The sequence below is a fragment of the Pristis pectinata genome, chromosome 8 (assembly GCF_009764475.1).
Source record: "Pristis pectinata isolate sPriPec2 chromosome 8, sPriPec2.1.pri, whole genome shotgun sequence".
In the NCBI taxonomy this organism is placed as follows: Eukaryota; Metazoa; Chordata; class Chondrichthyes; order Rhinopristiformes; family Pristidae; genus Pristis; species Pristis pectinata.
This window is the reverse complement of record NC_067412.1, coordinates 86,347,638-86,364,600: the sequence shown is the minus strand read 5'-3', so window position 1 is coordinate 86,364,600 and position 16,963 is coordinate 86,347,638. Positions and strand designations below refer to the sequence as shown.

At 36.4% G+C, this 16,963-nt stretch overlaps 1 protein-coding gene across 3 annotated transcripts in view; it reads right to left on the bottom strand.

Annotated features, from left to right (window-relative positions):
• Positions 1 to 16,963, bottom strand: part of atrx (ATRX chromatin remodeler) — a 153,395-nt gene that overhangs the window by 31,238 nt on the left and 105,194 nt on the right. For all 3 annotated transcript variants that reach the window (XM_052020767.1, XM_052020766.1, XM_052020765.1), the window contains exons 24-30: positions 15,809 to 15,897; positions 13,016 to 13,182; positions 12,507 to 12,660; positions 10,969 to 11,069; positions 4,738 to 4,846; positions 3,126 to 3,303; positions 1,192 to 1,386 (exon numbers count right to left, since the gene is read on the bottom strand). In XM_052020767.1, coding sequence (XP_051876727.1) covers positions 1,192 to 1,386; positions 3,126 to 3,303; positions 4,738 to 4,846; positions 10,969 to 11,069; positions 12,507 to 12,660; positions 13,016 to 13,182; positions 15,809 to 15,897 — 993 coding nt within the window. The remainder of the gene's footprint in view (positions 1 to 1,191; positions 1,387 to 3,125; positions 3,304 to 4,737; positions 4,847 to 10,968; positions 11,070 to 12,506; positions 12,661 to 13,015; positions 13,183 to 15,808; positions 15,898 to 16,963) is intronic.

The window sequence follows — 16,963 nt, the reverse complement described above, 5'->3', positions numbered from 1 at the left end:
AGACAGAACTTCATTTTTTCTCTGAAATGTTCACTGGAAGCCCTCAAAGGGCATCTTTCAGGAAAACCTTTTTACAATTTTAAGATCTTTCATGGTATAAACCTAGGGGTGATTACGAACACTACTCAATTTAAAACTTTTGCTATTGCAAGTCATAGTCACCGCGGCTAACTGCAAAATATGACAGTAATAATAATTTACAATGTTTAAGGCTGAAGTGCCAGACTTTTTATAAATTTACATCTTCAGATGAAATGCAAAAACAGGACTCCAGCACCTACAGTTGTACATCACAGCAAGAGAAGTACACAAAGCCTTTCCTATAATTTCTAAAATGTCAAATATTAAAATTAGTTCTTGATCTAACCTGCCATATGATAACTAGACTTAATAGAAGCACAATGAAACAGTACTTAAAATCAATTTGAATTTACTACATTTATAATGCATCTGAAGTGCACCATAGTAAAACATCTGGCATAATCCACAGACATTAACTGTAGCATTTAAGGGTGACATAACCAACATAACATGATGGTAACTATTATCCAACCAAACAGTGGATTGGTTTTTCAGCCCTGGTGCCAAAGAATAATCTCAAGCTGTCAGCTATTAAATACTCCTAGCGGCACATCTCTCACAAGAAAGATTCTGCAAACCTTACATCATTCTTCTCCATTTCTATCCAAACCTGTGTTTCTTTTCTTCCATTCCAGCTCCATTTCCAACCAGTTTGTTGTTGTTTCTCATCTACTTCACTCAATCTCATCAACTCTGTTCTAAATTGTACTTATTTCACTGGCAATTTCTCTTGCTTTTCATCTTCAATCTCCTGCTCTTTTCATTTTTATCTATTTCTTTGTGCATCTTTTGCTCATTTTAGAACCTTCCCAACACCAAGGCATTTTTATATTTCTCATCATTTTAGTTTGTCTAGTTTCCCCCCTGTATCCCCTAATCGTCCCTCTTCCTTGCCTACCATTCTTTCCACTTCTATTGTGAAGACAACATTGACCTTCACTCATCATCTTCCATTGCTCTATCTTCTAATGTCCCTTCTTCACTTTAGCACCATCTTACTGTCAAAGAAAGATGCAAGTGAAATTCCTGATCAAGTGCTCCTATTTGAAAGCAAAATATAAATATGAGAAATATCTATTGATAAACATTGATATTAGGAAAGGAGCAAACCTTTGGCAGCACAGGAGTATCTCTTTTCTTCTTCTTTTCAGAGTTTGGATCATCAAGCTGATCTGGCTCAAAAGTGTAGAGTTCAGTTAATTCATTCATTGTGAAGTGACGCTCAATCTGTTGCTGGTCGACTACACGGAATGAAAGTGACTGTTTTGTTACTTGTCGATCATAAATCTTTTCCTCCATGGTTCCCTGTATTTAAAAACATTATAGAAGTTGATGCTTCTCCAGATACACTCTATCCCCATGCCCTCCACAGTCCACCGAATTGTAAAGGGCAATCTGTGCATCCTATTCACATACTAGAAAAGAGTTTGCTTCACCTATTTGATCGAGCAGCCTTGGAGAATAATAGACCAAGTTTATTCCCTGCTAATTTACATGTAGGATTTCAACTACAACACATTACAAATGTACTTCTGCCATGTTTAGCAGATCAAATTATCAAACAGATTTAATCAGCCTCAATGGTGATCTGTGATAATTACTCCAAAGTCACTCTTGAGTTCCTGCAAGGGTTAAACAGAAAAAGCCAGATGCTGGAGCTCAAATGTGTTTCCCTTTAGATCATTTAAATGCTTCTTGGAACGGTAGCTGTTGCCTGATTGACACCATTTACAAAATATCTTACTCATGGAGTCACGTCCTGCCTCCATTAGTTACAGCTAGTTCAAATCACAGCTAATTGATGGATTAGATGTGGCTAAACTATAGTTGTAAAATACAATGAAATATTTTACTAGAGAGATCAGCAGCACACTTCATAATAAATTCATTCACTCATGTTACTCACAAGTTAATTAAATACAACAGAATAGGATGATGCTGAGAAATAAACCATTAAAATGTATTGCCACAAATATTTCACTAAATTTATTTTTCACAAAAATGCTAGTAATTTCAGGATAAAAATTCTGCCTCAATGCACTGCAACTGCACAGAAATTTAACAATTCACATCAAAACACAAGTTTGACAAATCAAAAAATTTAATCACTTAAAAGTTTTGTGTCCTTGTTTGTCTACTTGAGAACCTTGAAGGCATTATAGAAGGGGAAACATTCAAAATATGGAATCTAAGAGTACAAGGGAACTGTGTTCATGTTCAACTCCTTCACACTGCTTTCAGCTATCATTTGGATACAATTTAAAAAGAAACAAATAAGCTCCAGAAAATAAATTCCTTCTAACTGACTGGAAGTTCTTAAAATCTAAAAATACATCAATTGTTGTAGTACTCAATCTTCAACATAAATTACTTCAAATTTAGCATAGATCCCCTATGCCAATTTCATAAGGGAAATAAGCTAAAGCTAATACAACTCTGCCAAAGTTAAACAATTACCAGCTGAATCCAATAGTGAAATCAAGGATTATTTTACTCTTGCTTCACCTATATTTTCTACTTCAAGGTTGAAACTACTTTTCTATGCCTTTTTAAAAATTTAGGTTGAGGGGAATATTTCATAACTTACAGAAAAACCAAGAATACCCTGAGGAAAGTAGGGAGACCAATAAAAGGAAAAATGAATGAAAAGTGACTCTAAAAACATGAAGCATGGGGAAAAAAAATTGCATAATTTGAGAAAACCATATAATATCAAAAATAATTAATGTCCCTATACACAGATTTCAATTCATTTTGTTTTAAATGCACTGAGGAAAGAACAATATTCTAACTTCTCATAGCAGTACATGTACAAATGCCTGCACAAAAAAAATTAAGTTTATGATGATACAAATTTTTACAATTTTGAAACATTAAAAAAGAGGAAAGAACTTGCACTCATTTTTGTGAAAAATTAGGAGAAGGATCAAAGCCTCTCACTGTCCTCAAATTATTTCCCACTCGTCAAGAATCTGTGTGGAATAATTTCAATTCAAACAATATTTAAAAAATATGTAAGATGTGCATGGACATATCCTTTTTACCTGAGCCAAGAATCTGTACACAAAGACAGGCTTTGTCTGTCCAAAACGATAAACACGAAAGATGCTCTGGATATCATAAGATGGATTCCAGGAGGCATCAAAAATTATGACACGGTTGGCAGCCACAAGATTAATCCCCAGAGATCCAGCTTTCGTGGAAATGATGAATAGACGGCCCCTGTAGGAAATGATTGCACAGAGATATTAAAATTTAAGCATCACATTAAATTCAAAAGAGTATCAAAAGTTTTAATGGTGCTTTCAAGAAGCTGATGTTACACTGGCTTCATTTTGCTCCCTACACATTATAAATAGATTTTTTCAAAAAATCAAAAAACATGGAAAAAAAAGGAGAGAATAAGAAAAAAATACAACCTTAATTCAAATTTTCAAGTACATGGAAATTAGGAGTTAAATCCTATGCATTCTCATTTACAAAGCATAACTAGCAGGTAAACAAATTCAATATATAATAAAAACAAAGCTCTGTGGTCAGTAAATGGAATGAGCTGTCAGAGGATGGGGTAGAGGTGGGTACAATTACAACATTTAAAAGATTTAAAGGACATGAATAGGAAAGATTTAGGGGGGATATGGGACAAATGGGAGTCGTTCAGGAAGGCATATTTGTCGGCATGGGTGAGTTGGGCCGAAAGGCCTGTTTGCATGCTGTATAACTCTGACTAAAATAATCACTAGGTATTCAAACTGTTCAGCCAACTACAGTCTGAACAGGTTCAACATCTTGTCTTAATAGTGCTCAAGCTTTCATAAAGTACAGCACAAAAACAGACCCCTCAGCCCACCATGTCCACATGACGATGATGCCAAGTTAAACGAATCCCATCTGGTATTGGTTTATTATTGTCACTTGTACCGAGGTACAGTGAAAAACTTGTCTTGCATACCGATCGTACAGGTCAATTCATTACACAGTGCAGTTACATTGAGTTAGTACAGAGTGCACTGAGGTAGGACAGGTAAAAACAATAACAGTAGAGTAAAGTGTCACAGCTACAGAGAAAGTGCAGTGCAATAAGGTGCAAGGTCACAACAAGGTAGATCGTGAGGTCAGAGTCCATGCATGTGGTCCATACTCTTCCATTTCCTGCCTGTTCATGTGATTGTCTAAATGCCTCTTAAGCATTGCTATTGTAACTGTTTCTACCTCCTCCCCAGCACCTCGTTCTTATCACCTATCACTCTGTGCAAAAAACAACTTGCCTCACAAATCTCCTTTAAACATTTCCCCTCTCACCTTAAACCTCTGCCCTCCACTATTTGACATTTCCACTCTGGGGAAAAAGACAGACTATCTACCCACCTATGGCTCTCATAATTATCAGATCACCCCCTCAGTCTCTGACGCTCCAAAGAAGCGCATTTAATAAATTTGGATAGCTTAATAATTTAAATATGCATTCCTAAACTGTAGAATTAGCTTGAGTGATGTACTCCGTAATCAGTTTTCATCTCTCAACAATTTAAAGTTTCTGAAAAACTACTGAAGCTCATTTTAACACTTTCCTGCATTTTAACTTGTACATTGGTGAAAATGAATCAGCTATTTGAAGAATTTTTTTTATAATAAAAACCTTTCCAGTTTTAATACCTGACATTTGTTTCATCATTGAACTCTTCAGCCCATTTTTTTCTTGTTTGTGCACTTGTGGATCCATCCATCCGATAGTAATCTATGTTTCTGTACCATTTCCCATCACCTGCAATTTGAAATACTTAGTTGTAAATGAAATACTATTTTTATATTCACAATTAAGATTAACTGATTCTTCAGGAATCAAACTTGTTTTGTAATTCTAGCAAAATTCTTAACAAAGGAACAGAATAATAGCACAATTTTTGAAGCAGTGTTACTCAGCTTTTTGGGATCTCAAGCATCAGTTTTCAGGTGTGCAGTTGAGGGTTACAACAGTTCGAATTGAAACAGATTATCCAGTTGGATTTTAGTAGCACAGGAAGTCCCCTGGTTACGAACGCCTGACTTACGGACGGCAGGAAGAAGGCGCGGAATTGGGCACAAAACAGTTTGCCTGTCAGAGTTGACTTTTTCCAGGTGATGGAGGTAGCGAACGGCTGGATCGTGGACTTCATGTGTTACAGTCTGTACCGCTTTTTCAGGGCAGGGATGTTCGAGGAGTTCCGAATGATGAGGGACGCCATGAATGGTCACCAGCCCCCTCTCTCGCTGCCCCCACCCACCATATCTATCTCTCTATCTCCCTCGCTATCTATCTATCCAGCACTCGCTCTCCCCCGACAGGTCGTCCCCAGGTAATGACCGAGGTCCATTTCTACAGATGTCCTTAAGTTGATTTTGTCCATCAGTCAGAAAATACACAAAATTCACTTGATGTGGTAACTGTACCTCCACAGTACTGTACTGTAATGAATGACTTCACATGTCCCGGCGATAACAAGTTATGCTGTATTTTAGATTGCTTCACATCATGTGTGGAATTGTAATGAAACTGGAATCAAAATTCCATTTGGATCTTAATATTTGGCAATAAATAACTGAAGTTTGTAGTGATTTAGGACTAATTGACGCTAGATGTGAACTGTACGTAACTGTTCTGACTTGCATACAAATTCACCTTACGAACAGACTCAAAAATGGAACTCGTTCATAATCCAGGGACTTCCCGTACTGAAACCCTGTGCTTCATAACTAGCTGCATCTCTGGCAACACAATTGTTCTAGTACAATTACAGCACTATCATCCACACAGTTTGGAAAATTGCCCAGATAGGTTCTGCTCACAAAAGAACAGAACAAATCTAACCCAACTATTACCTCCCAACCCATCTACTCTCAATCATCAGCAAAGCAATGCAAAGTGTCGTCAACAATGTTATCAATTGGGACTCAATAATTGGTCCAGCTTGGGTTTTGTCAGAACCACCCATCTCCAGACCTCATTGCAGCCTCGGTCCAAATACAGACCAGAGTTGAGGTGAAAGGCAGCTTGTGACCGACTGTAACATCAAAAAAGTTCCAACAAAACTGAAGTCAACAGACATCATTGGGAAAACACTCTGGTTGGAATAACTCATATAGATGCTTGTAGTTTTGTAAGTCAATCACACCAGCTCCAGAACATCATTGCAAGAATTCCTCAAGGTCGTGTCCTATGCCAACCATAAGCAGCATCATAACCATCCTTCTATCATCAGTCAGATGTGGGAAAATTCATTGATGATTGCACAATGCTCAATTTGCAATTTCTAAGCAATTGAAGCAGTTCATGCATGCGTGCAGCAAGACCAAGACAACATTCAGGAATGGGCTGACACTGTGCCACATAAGTATTGTGCAACAATCAAATACAACAATAGAGAGTCTAACCACCTACCCTCAATATTCTATGGCCTTTCTACTGCCAAATCACTTACCTCAGCATTTTGAGGATGGTCACCACTGACAAGAAACTCAGCTGGACCAATCACATAAATACTGTACAATGGCTTCAAGAGAATGTCAGGAGCCAGGGATTCCCATGTCAAGCAATGCACCTCCTGATACACCAAAGCCTTTCCACTATCTCCAAGGGACAAGTCAGGACTGTGACAGAATAGTCTTCACTTGCTTGACTGAGTGCAGCTCCAACTGTACTCAAGCCCAATGCCAAAGAGGACAAAGTAAACCACTTCTTCAGCATCTCATCAGACACCCAAAACATTCATTCCCTCCACCATCAACACACAGTTGCTGCAGTATGTATCAGCTATGAAGTAGCCCAGGCTACTCCGGCAACACCTCCCAAACCCATGACCTCTGCCATCAAGAAAAAAAGGCTTTAGGCACCAACTACATATAACCCTTCCAAGTAAAGCACCATCTTGACTTGGAAATATTACCATTCCTTCTTCAGCAGCACATCTAAATCCTGGAATTTTCTCCCCAAAAGCACTATGAAGGACCTTTCCCAGAACGACCACAACAAATCAAGTTGGAGACTCACCACCACCTTTTCAGGAGCAATGAGTGAGGGGCAATAAATACAGGCCTGACTAACATTTTGATCTGAAAAATGAATGTTAAAAAATTCATGGGCCCATTCTCCCACAGTTGGTGTACCCGCATCAAAGCAAATGGCAACTGAAACCTGGGCTTGCAACCCCGAGACAGACATTCATTTAGAAGCAGCCATCAAGAAGTCAATTTAGTGCACTGTAAAACGGTGTTTTGATTTTAAAACAAAGGCTTATTTTAATTTATATTTTAACCTGCAGAAAAATCAAAAGGGCAAAAAAAAGCAAGAAATTAAACAAATGATTACTGATCAAAGTACAGAGCGCTGAAGGAGAACATTTTTCTTTTAAGTTGGAAGTAACTACTTCAATCCCACCTTAACACAATTTCCCTCCACCCAGCAATGAAAAGGAAACATCCCTAATTTTTTGTGTTTAGAGCATGAATCTTTTTAACTATTCCCTTTCAAAATGTACTATTATACAATCTTAGACAGTACATTATCTTTCTGCCTATTTCTCTGAATCATTGTGCATTTACCTCCACTCTATTTAGCCAATGTAAATGCTTTCATTCATGTAGCTGCATTCATTTTAATACAGGGGCCTTAATTTTTATAACTTTACTAAATATTTTGTGAATACCCTTTGTACAGTTCCTCTCAAGCAAACCAAGTAAATTCTTCAGTTCTTTGAAAATCAATATTGACTGTAAAGGCATTTAAGTGTTCACTAAATTCATCCTGTATTATGTATTCTAGAAGCACACCTCCCAAACAAGGCAAGACCAACTGATTTCCCAGCTTATCCCCATTCCTCCCCCCACCCCCCCCAAAAATCTAGTCTATTCATGCTTAACTAGTCCAATACCCTGTACAATTTCTAAAACAGATCTTGTTACATTGTTTTTAAACATGCACAATAACTCATTGCTTTACAGAGAGATGTTTGAAGAACTTGTAATAGAAAATCTGTAACAGAATAAACTATTAGCTGTGACTTAGTTGATGAAATCCTCTATTTACTTTCAGCCTCTCACAGAAAGATTTTCTGTTAATGAAAACTGCATGACCCACGATTTGTTTTCTGTAAAATTGAACAAACATTAATAGAACCTACCACTTTAAAATAACCCTTGAAAAGCATTTAGATGCAGCAACAATTTTGCTGTAATCAAAGTTTTCTCCATATGTCTTGCCTTCAGAATTATGCAAGTTTTTTTTAAAATACAAGTCCATATACAAAATCAGGGTTTCCACTTCATAGGCAATGATCTTAACAAATAAAAGTTACCATTGGGGAGAAAGGTTCCAATGATATTTGTTATATAAAAAAAATCAACAGGTTGACCAAAAGCTACAATTATGGCCAATATTAAAGGCAACCTCCCAATATCATTCAATGGAAAAATGCTTAGTGTTAACGTTTTATTCAAAGTAGAAAGTTCAAATAACAGTTGACACTGCCTTTGTATTTAAACTTAAAAACAAAAGAAATTAGCTACACAAAATCTTGCTGCACCCAACACGTCAATTAAGAGGTTTCCCATGCGTCTCAGAGAAGCTCTACCAATTAGAATCGGGTCTGTGACTTTACACAGGCAGCGCTACATCATTTCTATATCATTACGCAGACATGTTTCCCCATTAATTTAGCTACCAGAGTTTTTAGAACTCTGGAAATGTGCTTAGGCATTATCATATTCAAAAAGATTAACTTTCATTACTAACATTTCTAACAAATCATTACAGCAAAGCACCAGTAAAACACTAAAATGACCACGTTTGTTTTACTTCTCTGCTGTTACTGATATAGCACAAAATAATCCACATAAATTGTAATGTTCGGCCAAGATAGTCAAAACATAAGCCATTTGTCTTTGTGACAGTCCCTTAATGATATTGGGTGCAGCCAGTGAAAATAACGCTCTAGGCTTATTATTGTTTTACACCTCACAATCAGACTTCCATTGAAACCTTAAAACTGTTTCTAATATAGTATTGTAAATTGTAGTCTTTAATTAGTGTAGCTTTAAATGTTCCACTCTTCATTGATAATTTAAATCAGAAAATACAGCCTAGTTTTTCAAATTTAGCAAATTATCCTCTTATCTTTACCTATGCATAAAAATCAAATTTAAAAGAAAAATACATCTAACCTCCTTATGTTATAATATTAACCCTATTATTTCCCCATATGTGCATGGTATTAATAAGGAACAATCTATCCCAGACAAATTACATCCCCAAAGTAATACTTCCAGGAATCAAGGTTCTAATGCCTGAAATGCAGAACAGCTGTAGATTAATTATGTTGTGAAGCAAAATAACCTAATGCCAGACGTTTAGCATAATATAGCCTATGGCTATAAAGCACTGGTTAACTAACCAATACATTGAATAAATTAACCTTAACCCTAATTGTAAACATTTCAAATCAGGTATTTACAGCACAAAGCCACTCAGCCCATCACATCCACATTATATGGAAACAGTAAACAGGAGTAGGCCACTTGGCTCTTTGAGTCTGCCCTGCTCTTCAATGTGATCACAGCTGCTCATCCGTCCCAATACTGCATTTCCACTCTCTTCCCATACACCTCGATGCACCTTTCATCTATAAATTTATCTAACTACTTCTTAAAAATATTTAGCACATAACATCAACAGCTCTGTGGTAGCATATTCTACAGGTTCACCATTATGAGTGAAGGAATCTTTTCCTCATTTCAGTCCTACATCTTTTGCTCTGTAACCTGAGACTTGACCCCTCATTCTAGACATCCCAGCCAGGGGAAACATCCTTCCCACATCCACTCTGTCTGGCCCTGTCAAAATTTTGTAAGATTCAATTAAATCCCCTCTCATTCTTCTAAGCTCTAGTGAATACAAACCTAGTCGACTTAATCTCTGCTCATACTGCAGTCCTGACATCCCAGGAATCAGTCTGGTGAACCTTTGCTGCACTTCCTCTATGGCAAGAAAATACTTGGGTAAAGAGACCACAACTCACACAATACTCCAGGTGTGGTTTCAACAAAGGCTTGTGTAACTGTAGCAAGACATACTTGCTCCTTTACTGAAATCCTGTTTCTTTAAAGGCCAAATACTAGATAAGCAAAGAAAGCCATTCACTCTAATCCTACTTCTCAATTCTACTTGTAGTCTTGTAAATTCAGCAATAAAAGCTAAACCAGGTACTTTTGTTAATAAGCATGATGACTAGGGTTTTTCACTTTAACTATCATTGCAACAGCAGGTTCCAAGCTCCCCAGTCCTCTTTGGGTAAAAACAAGTTTCCTCAACTTAAATCTAAGACCCTTAATCATAGACCACTTTGGTATGGGAGGTGGATCTGTCCTATTCATTCCATTTAGACCTCTCAGTTTTATTCACCTCAGTAAAAATTCATCTCTCTCCAGCCACCATCCCCATCTCTTAGAAAATAAACAATCCCCATTTAGAATACCACTCTTCATTTAAAGATAAGCTGGTTGTAGATTTAACATTTCATCCTCCTCCAAGTTGGTAAAGACTCTCAAGTCAACACTTACGAAGTATTTAAACGTGTGTAAACTAAACAGCAAGAAGAGATAAATAAATCAAAATGCACACTAAATAGAATATTAGACGACCAACGAGGTTAATTTCAACGCAATGAATCCTAAAGGAGTACCAAAAGGTACTTCATCCATACATTAGTTTCAATGATCTGCAACTAATTTAAAATAATCTTTGCTAACATTCAGAACTGGCTGATATCTTCTATAATTCAGCGATCAAAACACAAGTTAGCTTAGAGGATTACATGTATAGCATTTGTACAATAATTTAAGTTCATTTAAAATTACCTTTATAAATATCAGATTTGCCTTCTGACTTTTCTCTATTTGCCATCTCCAGAAAATCTTCTATTAAATCCAATGAAATCAGTGACTGACTGAAGACAAGTCTGAAATGAAAAATGTTGACTTTAGTTACTTACACCAATTATTTTTCCATTCTCTTTTGCAGTGGTTAACATATTCAATTTCAAGGATAGTGAATTGATCGGAGGTGAGAAGTCACAGAATAATTGGTATTATTTTTGAGTAATATTAAAGATAAAAGCCTGTTCTACATTACTGTATAGTTTACTGTAAAGAAACTACCCAACTAAATAATCCCCAATACTGCAAATGAAAACTCAGGAGAAAAGCATGCCTAATTAATAACAGAAATATTGTATTACCATCGGCAACTAAATTCCCATACTTGCTTTTAAGATGGAGGCTACCTGACTAATTTAAAATCTCAAAACGCAAGGAAGGGCAGTATGTAAAATATCTGTAGTCTTACAAAGAAATCAACCAACATATGTCAATAAATCCACAAGGAGTGAGGTAGAACATTCAAGCAAACACCTGACCAAATAATTCTTGACTTCATTCGCAATACTGGCGAATTGCATGCCTTTGAATCAAATAGTTGCAGATTTCAGCCCCATGACCATCTGATACTTCACTTCTTCTGCTACTGCCTAGGAACATACGCAAGAAACAATTTGATTGACTCACTAGATGGAATGCAAGATCACCCCAAAATAATCATTGGAGATAAGGGGGTAAAACAGTCAACTAAATCCTCTGTCCAATAGTTCAAACAAAATGGCCACTGCAAAAAACAGGAGTCAGCAACGTTCCATTATTTCTCGTACTTTCTTATGACATTGAGGCCATCTGACCCATCGAGTCTCTGTGCCATTACAACTCTTGTGGATTCAGCTTCAGGTGCAGAATCTTACCCTTTCTTTCAATATTACAACTGGACATTAAAAGAAAACGTTAAAAATCCTAATAGTCACATCCCAAAATTACCATTGGTCCTTATAGATAGTGCAACACAGGTGTAATTCCTTGTCTTTTAATCTTTTTGACATTTACAGGCAAATCCTCGGATTGCCTAGCCATACATGACAGGTAAAAGAATGTGTTTCTGCTGCACAGTGGAAACTCCTGGTCAAATTCCTATGAATAGTAAAGTCACAACTGCAAGTAGAAACACCAAACTATTATAAACACGACTGAGCTCCACACCCCCCCTCCAAACACACATACTAGATAATACTAAATTCAGTAGATGCATTTCAAAATTCCACAGTACTCCCAATTGCTAACCAGAGTGCACTGTGATTATTCCAGTTAATTAGCATTTTATCTTTCACTATCATGTACACCACATCTTATCATTTCATCTTGGCCCTAAGTTTTGGAAGGTGTGTGAAGCTGACAATGTGAGCTGGGGAAGTGCAGTGAAATTAAAACAAAGATTAAGTCATCCCACCTTCAGGACGAACACACTCAAAACCAATAAAACACTGTGGGTTTATAACGAAGTGCTGTCAACTTACACTTTTTCTCCAATTGCTTCTGACATATACAGAATTTCAAACAAGATGGCCATTTTCCCAGAATGGTGAACTATTTCTGCGTCAGCATCTGTAATGAATTCTTTGTACCAGTCAGCGGCAGGACTACCTGGATTGGAACCAGTGGAAGGCTTTGCTGCAAGCACCAAAATTTACATCACTTGGAATATATTTACAGTATGGTAGACAATATATAGAACACAAAGTGGATTATATAACACCCAATGCCACCTACAATGAAGCAGGATTATTATTTTTACAACCAAGTAGAATGTTCTAACTCCTGTTAGTTCCAAATTTGCATCAAAAATGACCATACCATTGTTAGCTCCATGGCAATTGTAAAGGCATACCACATTAAATCAATTTAATTTAACTAAATGCACTAAATTAGTATTTTATGCATTGTAGTACAAGTATAGCACCATATTAATAATGTGAAATATGCAAACATTAAGTATAAAACTAACACTACGAAATAATGTTCTCACCATCATCTGCTTTTCCAGCAACAGATTCCACAGATTTATCTTCCATACTTCCTTCTCCTCCACCACGTGATCTTGAATTCCAGACCTTGATCACCTCCACGTCATTGTCACTGCCACTCTCCTTAGAGCTGCTTTCATTTTTCTTTCCACGCTTTTTCTTCTTTTTACTAAATTTTATGTGGAAAAAGTAATGAGTACGCATTTCTCATGGTATTAGTTAGATCCTGCAATATATTCCCAATAATACTGTTGACAATATCTCAAACTGCATAAAACAGTTAAGTCCTCTAACTCACTGTATTATTGCAAGAACTGGTACAAGTTTCCAAAGTGGTTAATTGCCCAACTATTTTCAAAAACTTGTGTAGCATTGGCAAGCTTTAATCCTAAACTTGATTAGTTTTAAACATTAACTAAAACATTTATCTGAAACACAGGCCTTCCCTTAGGAAATTCATCACTTCAAGTATGGCTTTCATTTTTCAATACTCAGCATTTTACACAGAAGGCATTTTTTTTGCATGTTGTAGTATATTGTTAGCCACTACAAAAATGGCTTGCTCCCTCCCCTCACAAGCTGTAAAAGCCATCATTGAAATGTGCACTCAGAGACAGCAATATTATGCTGATTGCTTTATTTTCTTTCAATTTATTCACAATTCAAAGATAGTGACTGCATTTTGGACTGAAGTTTATTTAACTGAATGGAAACTCTTTCCACAACAAACTCAGTTACTACTGCACAAAATGAAAGGGATCTAAAAACTCCACCATGGCTTTCTCAAATTGATACAATTATCATTACACATTTCTCAAAAAGACTACAAGTAGTAGCAAAATAAAATAGATCTGTTAAGTTTCATTGTACATTTTTTTGACTCAAGATTATAGAAAGGATGTGAAAGCTTTAGAGAGGGTGCAGAGGAGATTTACTAGGATGCTGCCTGGATTGGAGAGCATGTCTTATGAGGATAGGTTGAGTGAGCTAGGGCTTTTCTCTTTGGAGAGGAGGAGGATGAGAGGTGACTTGATAGAGGTATACAAGATGATAAGAGGCATAGATCGAGTGGACAGTCAGAGACTTTTTCCCAGGGTGACAATGGCTAACATGAGGAGACATAATTTTAAGGTGATTGGAGGAAGGTATCAGGGGGATGTCAGGGGTAAGTTTTTTTTTTACACAGAGAGTGGTGAGTGCGTGGAACGCAATGCTGACAGAAGTTGTGGGGCCAGATACATTAGAGACATTTATGAGACTCTTAGATAGACACATGAGTGATAGAAAAATAGGAGCTATGTGGGAGGGAAGGGTTAGATAGATCTTAGAGCAGGATAAAATGTCGGCACAACAGTGTGGGCCGAAGGGCCTGTACTGTGCTGCAGTGTTCTATGTTCTATTACTACAAGTGTTTAAAGATCCACAAATTCACAACTTTATCCATATCAACTTAGAATAACAGCTGTAAAAACCAGAAGATGCAAAGGGAGGTTTTTATTTACTGTGGCATTGACAAGATAGCTATTTATGTAGGGGTTTAAATCTTTATATGCCACCAGATCCACGTACTTTACACATATGTGCACTGTCTTACTTAAGGTTTGAAATTTCTTGGATGCAGATTTCCTTGAAGAAGTTTATATTTAAGTAAGCAAACTTAAGTTACCCAGCTTTTAAGTCATCAAACAATGGAAGATACTGCATCTTGCACTTCTCACTCTTTCTATTGGCTACCTGTGCTTTTACTAGCTGCATTATCAGATTTTGACAGAGACTAGTGTCACATTATCACTAGCTGCCCAATTTCTCGCCTCTGCTTAAAATGGACAAAAAAAAAATACAATATCTGAATAATCCCAAAGTTAATTTGAAGGTGTTATAAACAATAATCAAGCCATTATTTCTCTGATTGTTTCTCTCCAACCTATCAGCTTCAGAACCTCACCTTTGACACAATGTCTTGACCACATTCATTTCCATCAATCAAAGACTTAAGTGACTGATGAAAATTGATATTGATGATCAAAAAGATGATTTAAGGGGACTGAAGCATTATAATATCAGAAAAGACTTAAGACTAAGATTTACTTCTCCAAAAGACATGAGTGGGTCAGATTGGGAACTAATAAGGAAACTATTTCCATTTGTGCAACACCAAAATTAGGACACAAAAGTTGATCACTAAAAATACCAATCCAAGAAAATTCAGAAACAATGTGTTTATTCAGAGTGTTCAGAATGTGGAACTTGCTACTGCAAATTAAGTTAATAGCACAAATCCTTTAAAGGAAATCTAGGCAAGTACACAATTAAGAAAGGAATTGAAAGGTATGCAGTTAAAGTTAGATATAGCAGTGGCAAGAAACTTATGTGAAGCAAACAACAGCACAGTCGGTGGCCCAAACAGGCCTTTCCTGTACTAAAATTACTATTTAACTTGTACTGTTCTTGTTGCCATAAGAATATTGTTCACTACTATCCAAGTAGTTTTGCTCTTCTCTACCTCCAATCCAGAAATAGTTTAAAATCAGTGCTTTCGGCATTCAATCACACTTTAAAGATTACAGACCATCTGATAAGCATGCTCATAATACATATGAACTATTAAAATTTTCACCATTCTGCATTATGAACAAAATAACCAGGTTTAATTTGTCAAGAACTGGCAAAGTTGCAGTCACATTGAACTGAAATGTTATGAAAGTGCAATACGATTGTGTATTCAGTGCAATCAAAAGAATTTGCATACATAATTCAAGATGTCCTTTGTAAGCAAATAGGTAAGCAAAAACAACCTTTTCTCATCTTCTGAGGAAAGACTCATTGAAGTCTCATCTGAATCCGATGCAATGAATTCATCCATACTGTCCTCATCAAAATATCCCTGAATAAATAGGAGATTGATTATTCACCTTTAACTTTTAAGAAAATTATATTTAATGTTACTGAAAACAATGAGCAATAGTTTATACTCCATCACACAACTTTTTCTTCAGAACTCCTTTGTTACTGTTCTATACCCTAGAACACCCTACCCAACAACACAGTGGGTGTACCTTCAACCAAAAAGATTACAGCAGTTCAAGGTAGCAGCTTATCACCATCCCCACAGGCAATTAGGAATGGGCAATAAATGCTGGACCTGTCAGTGATATTCAAATGGTAGAAAATAAATGAAAAAAGCTGAATACATTCAGTTCTTAACGGTAAGTTGACAAAGCAATCAAAAGTTGTTTGAAAAGCTCTAGAAAATGTATTTCACTTTTTTAGCATAGGAACCATTATAATTAAAATAATACTACTGTGAACACATGTAGATTATAAATGACAAAGATACAGTGCAATGCATGAATCTGAAGAACCCCATTTCCCATGCAATGTAAATACACCTGGTGGCAAATATGGCAAATTAAAAATGCTATATCTGAAGCCTGTAATTCCAAATAAAAACTTCATATAATCTTGCTGCATTAAACATTTAGATATGGTCTGTTTAACATTCAAGCCGAAATTCAACAAAATTCCAACTTGACACTCAGATCCAAATTAGAGATTGACTGCCACCTCCACTTTGTGCTAATGCATCGATCAGCTAAAAAGTCATCAAAGGCCATGAAAACATAACTAATAGTTTTAACATAGAATTCCTCTCCAAATTTAAAGACTTTTTTAAAAAGTTAATGCAAATATTCTTATTCAGGAGTTCTGCTTTCATATACAAAATTAATTCTTCTAAAAAAAATATTCAGTTCAGATTCCGCTTTCTGAACAGTAATAGTGACTGCAGCTCGAAGAACACTGGCATAGCCATCAGGTGGGACAAGATCAGGTTTAACTGTGACTAACCCAACTATTACCAAGTATCACAGCAACCCCAATTCTGAATGGACATGGGAAAAGGTGTTTTCCTTCCCATCAAGTTAGATTACATGTTATTTTTGATTTGGAGA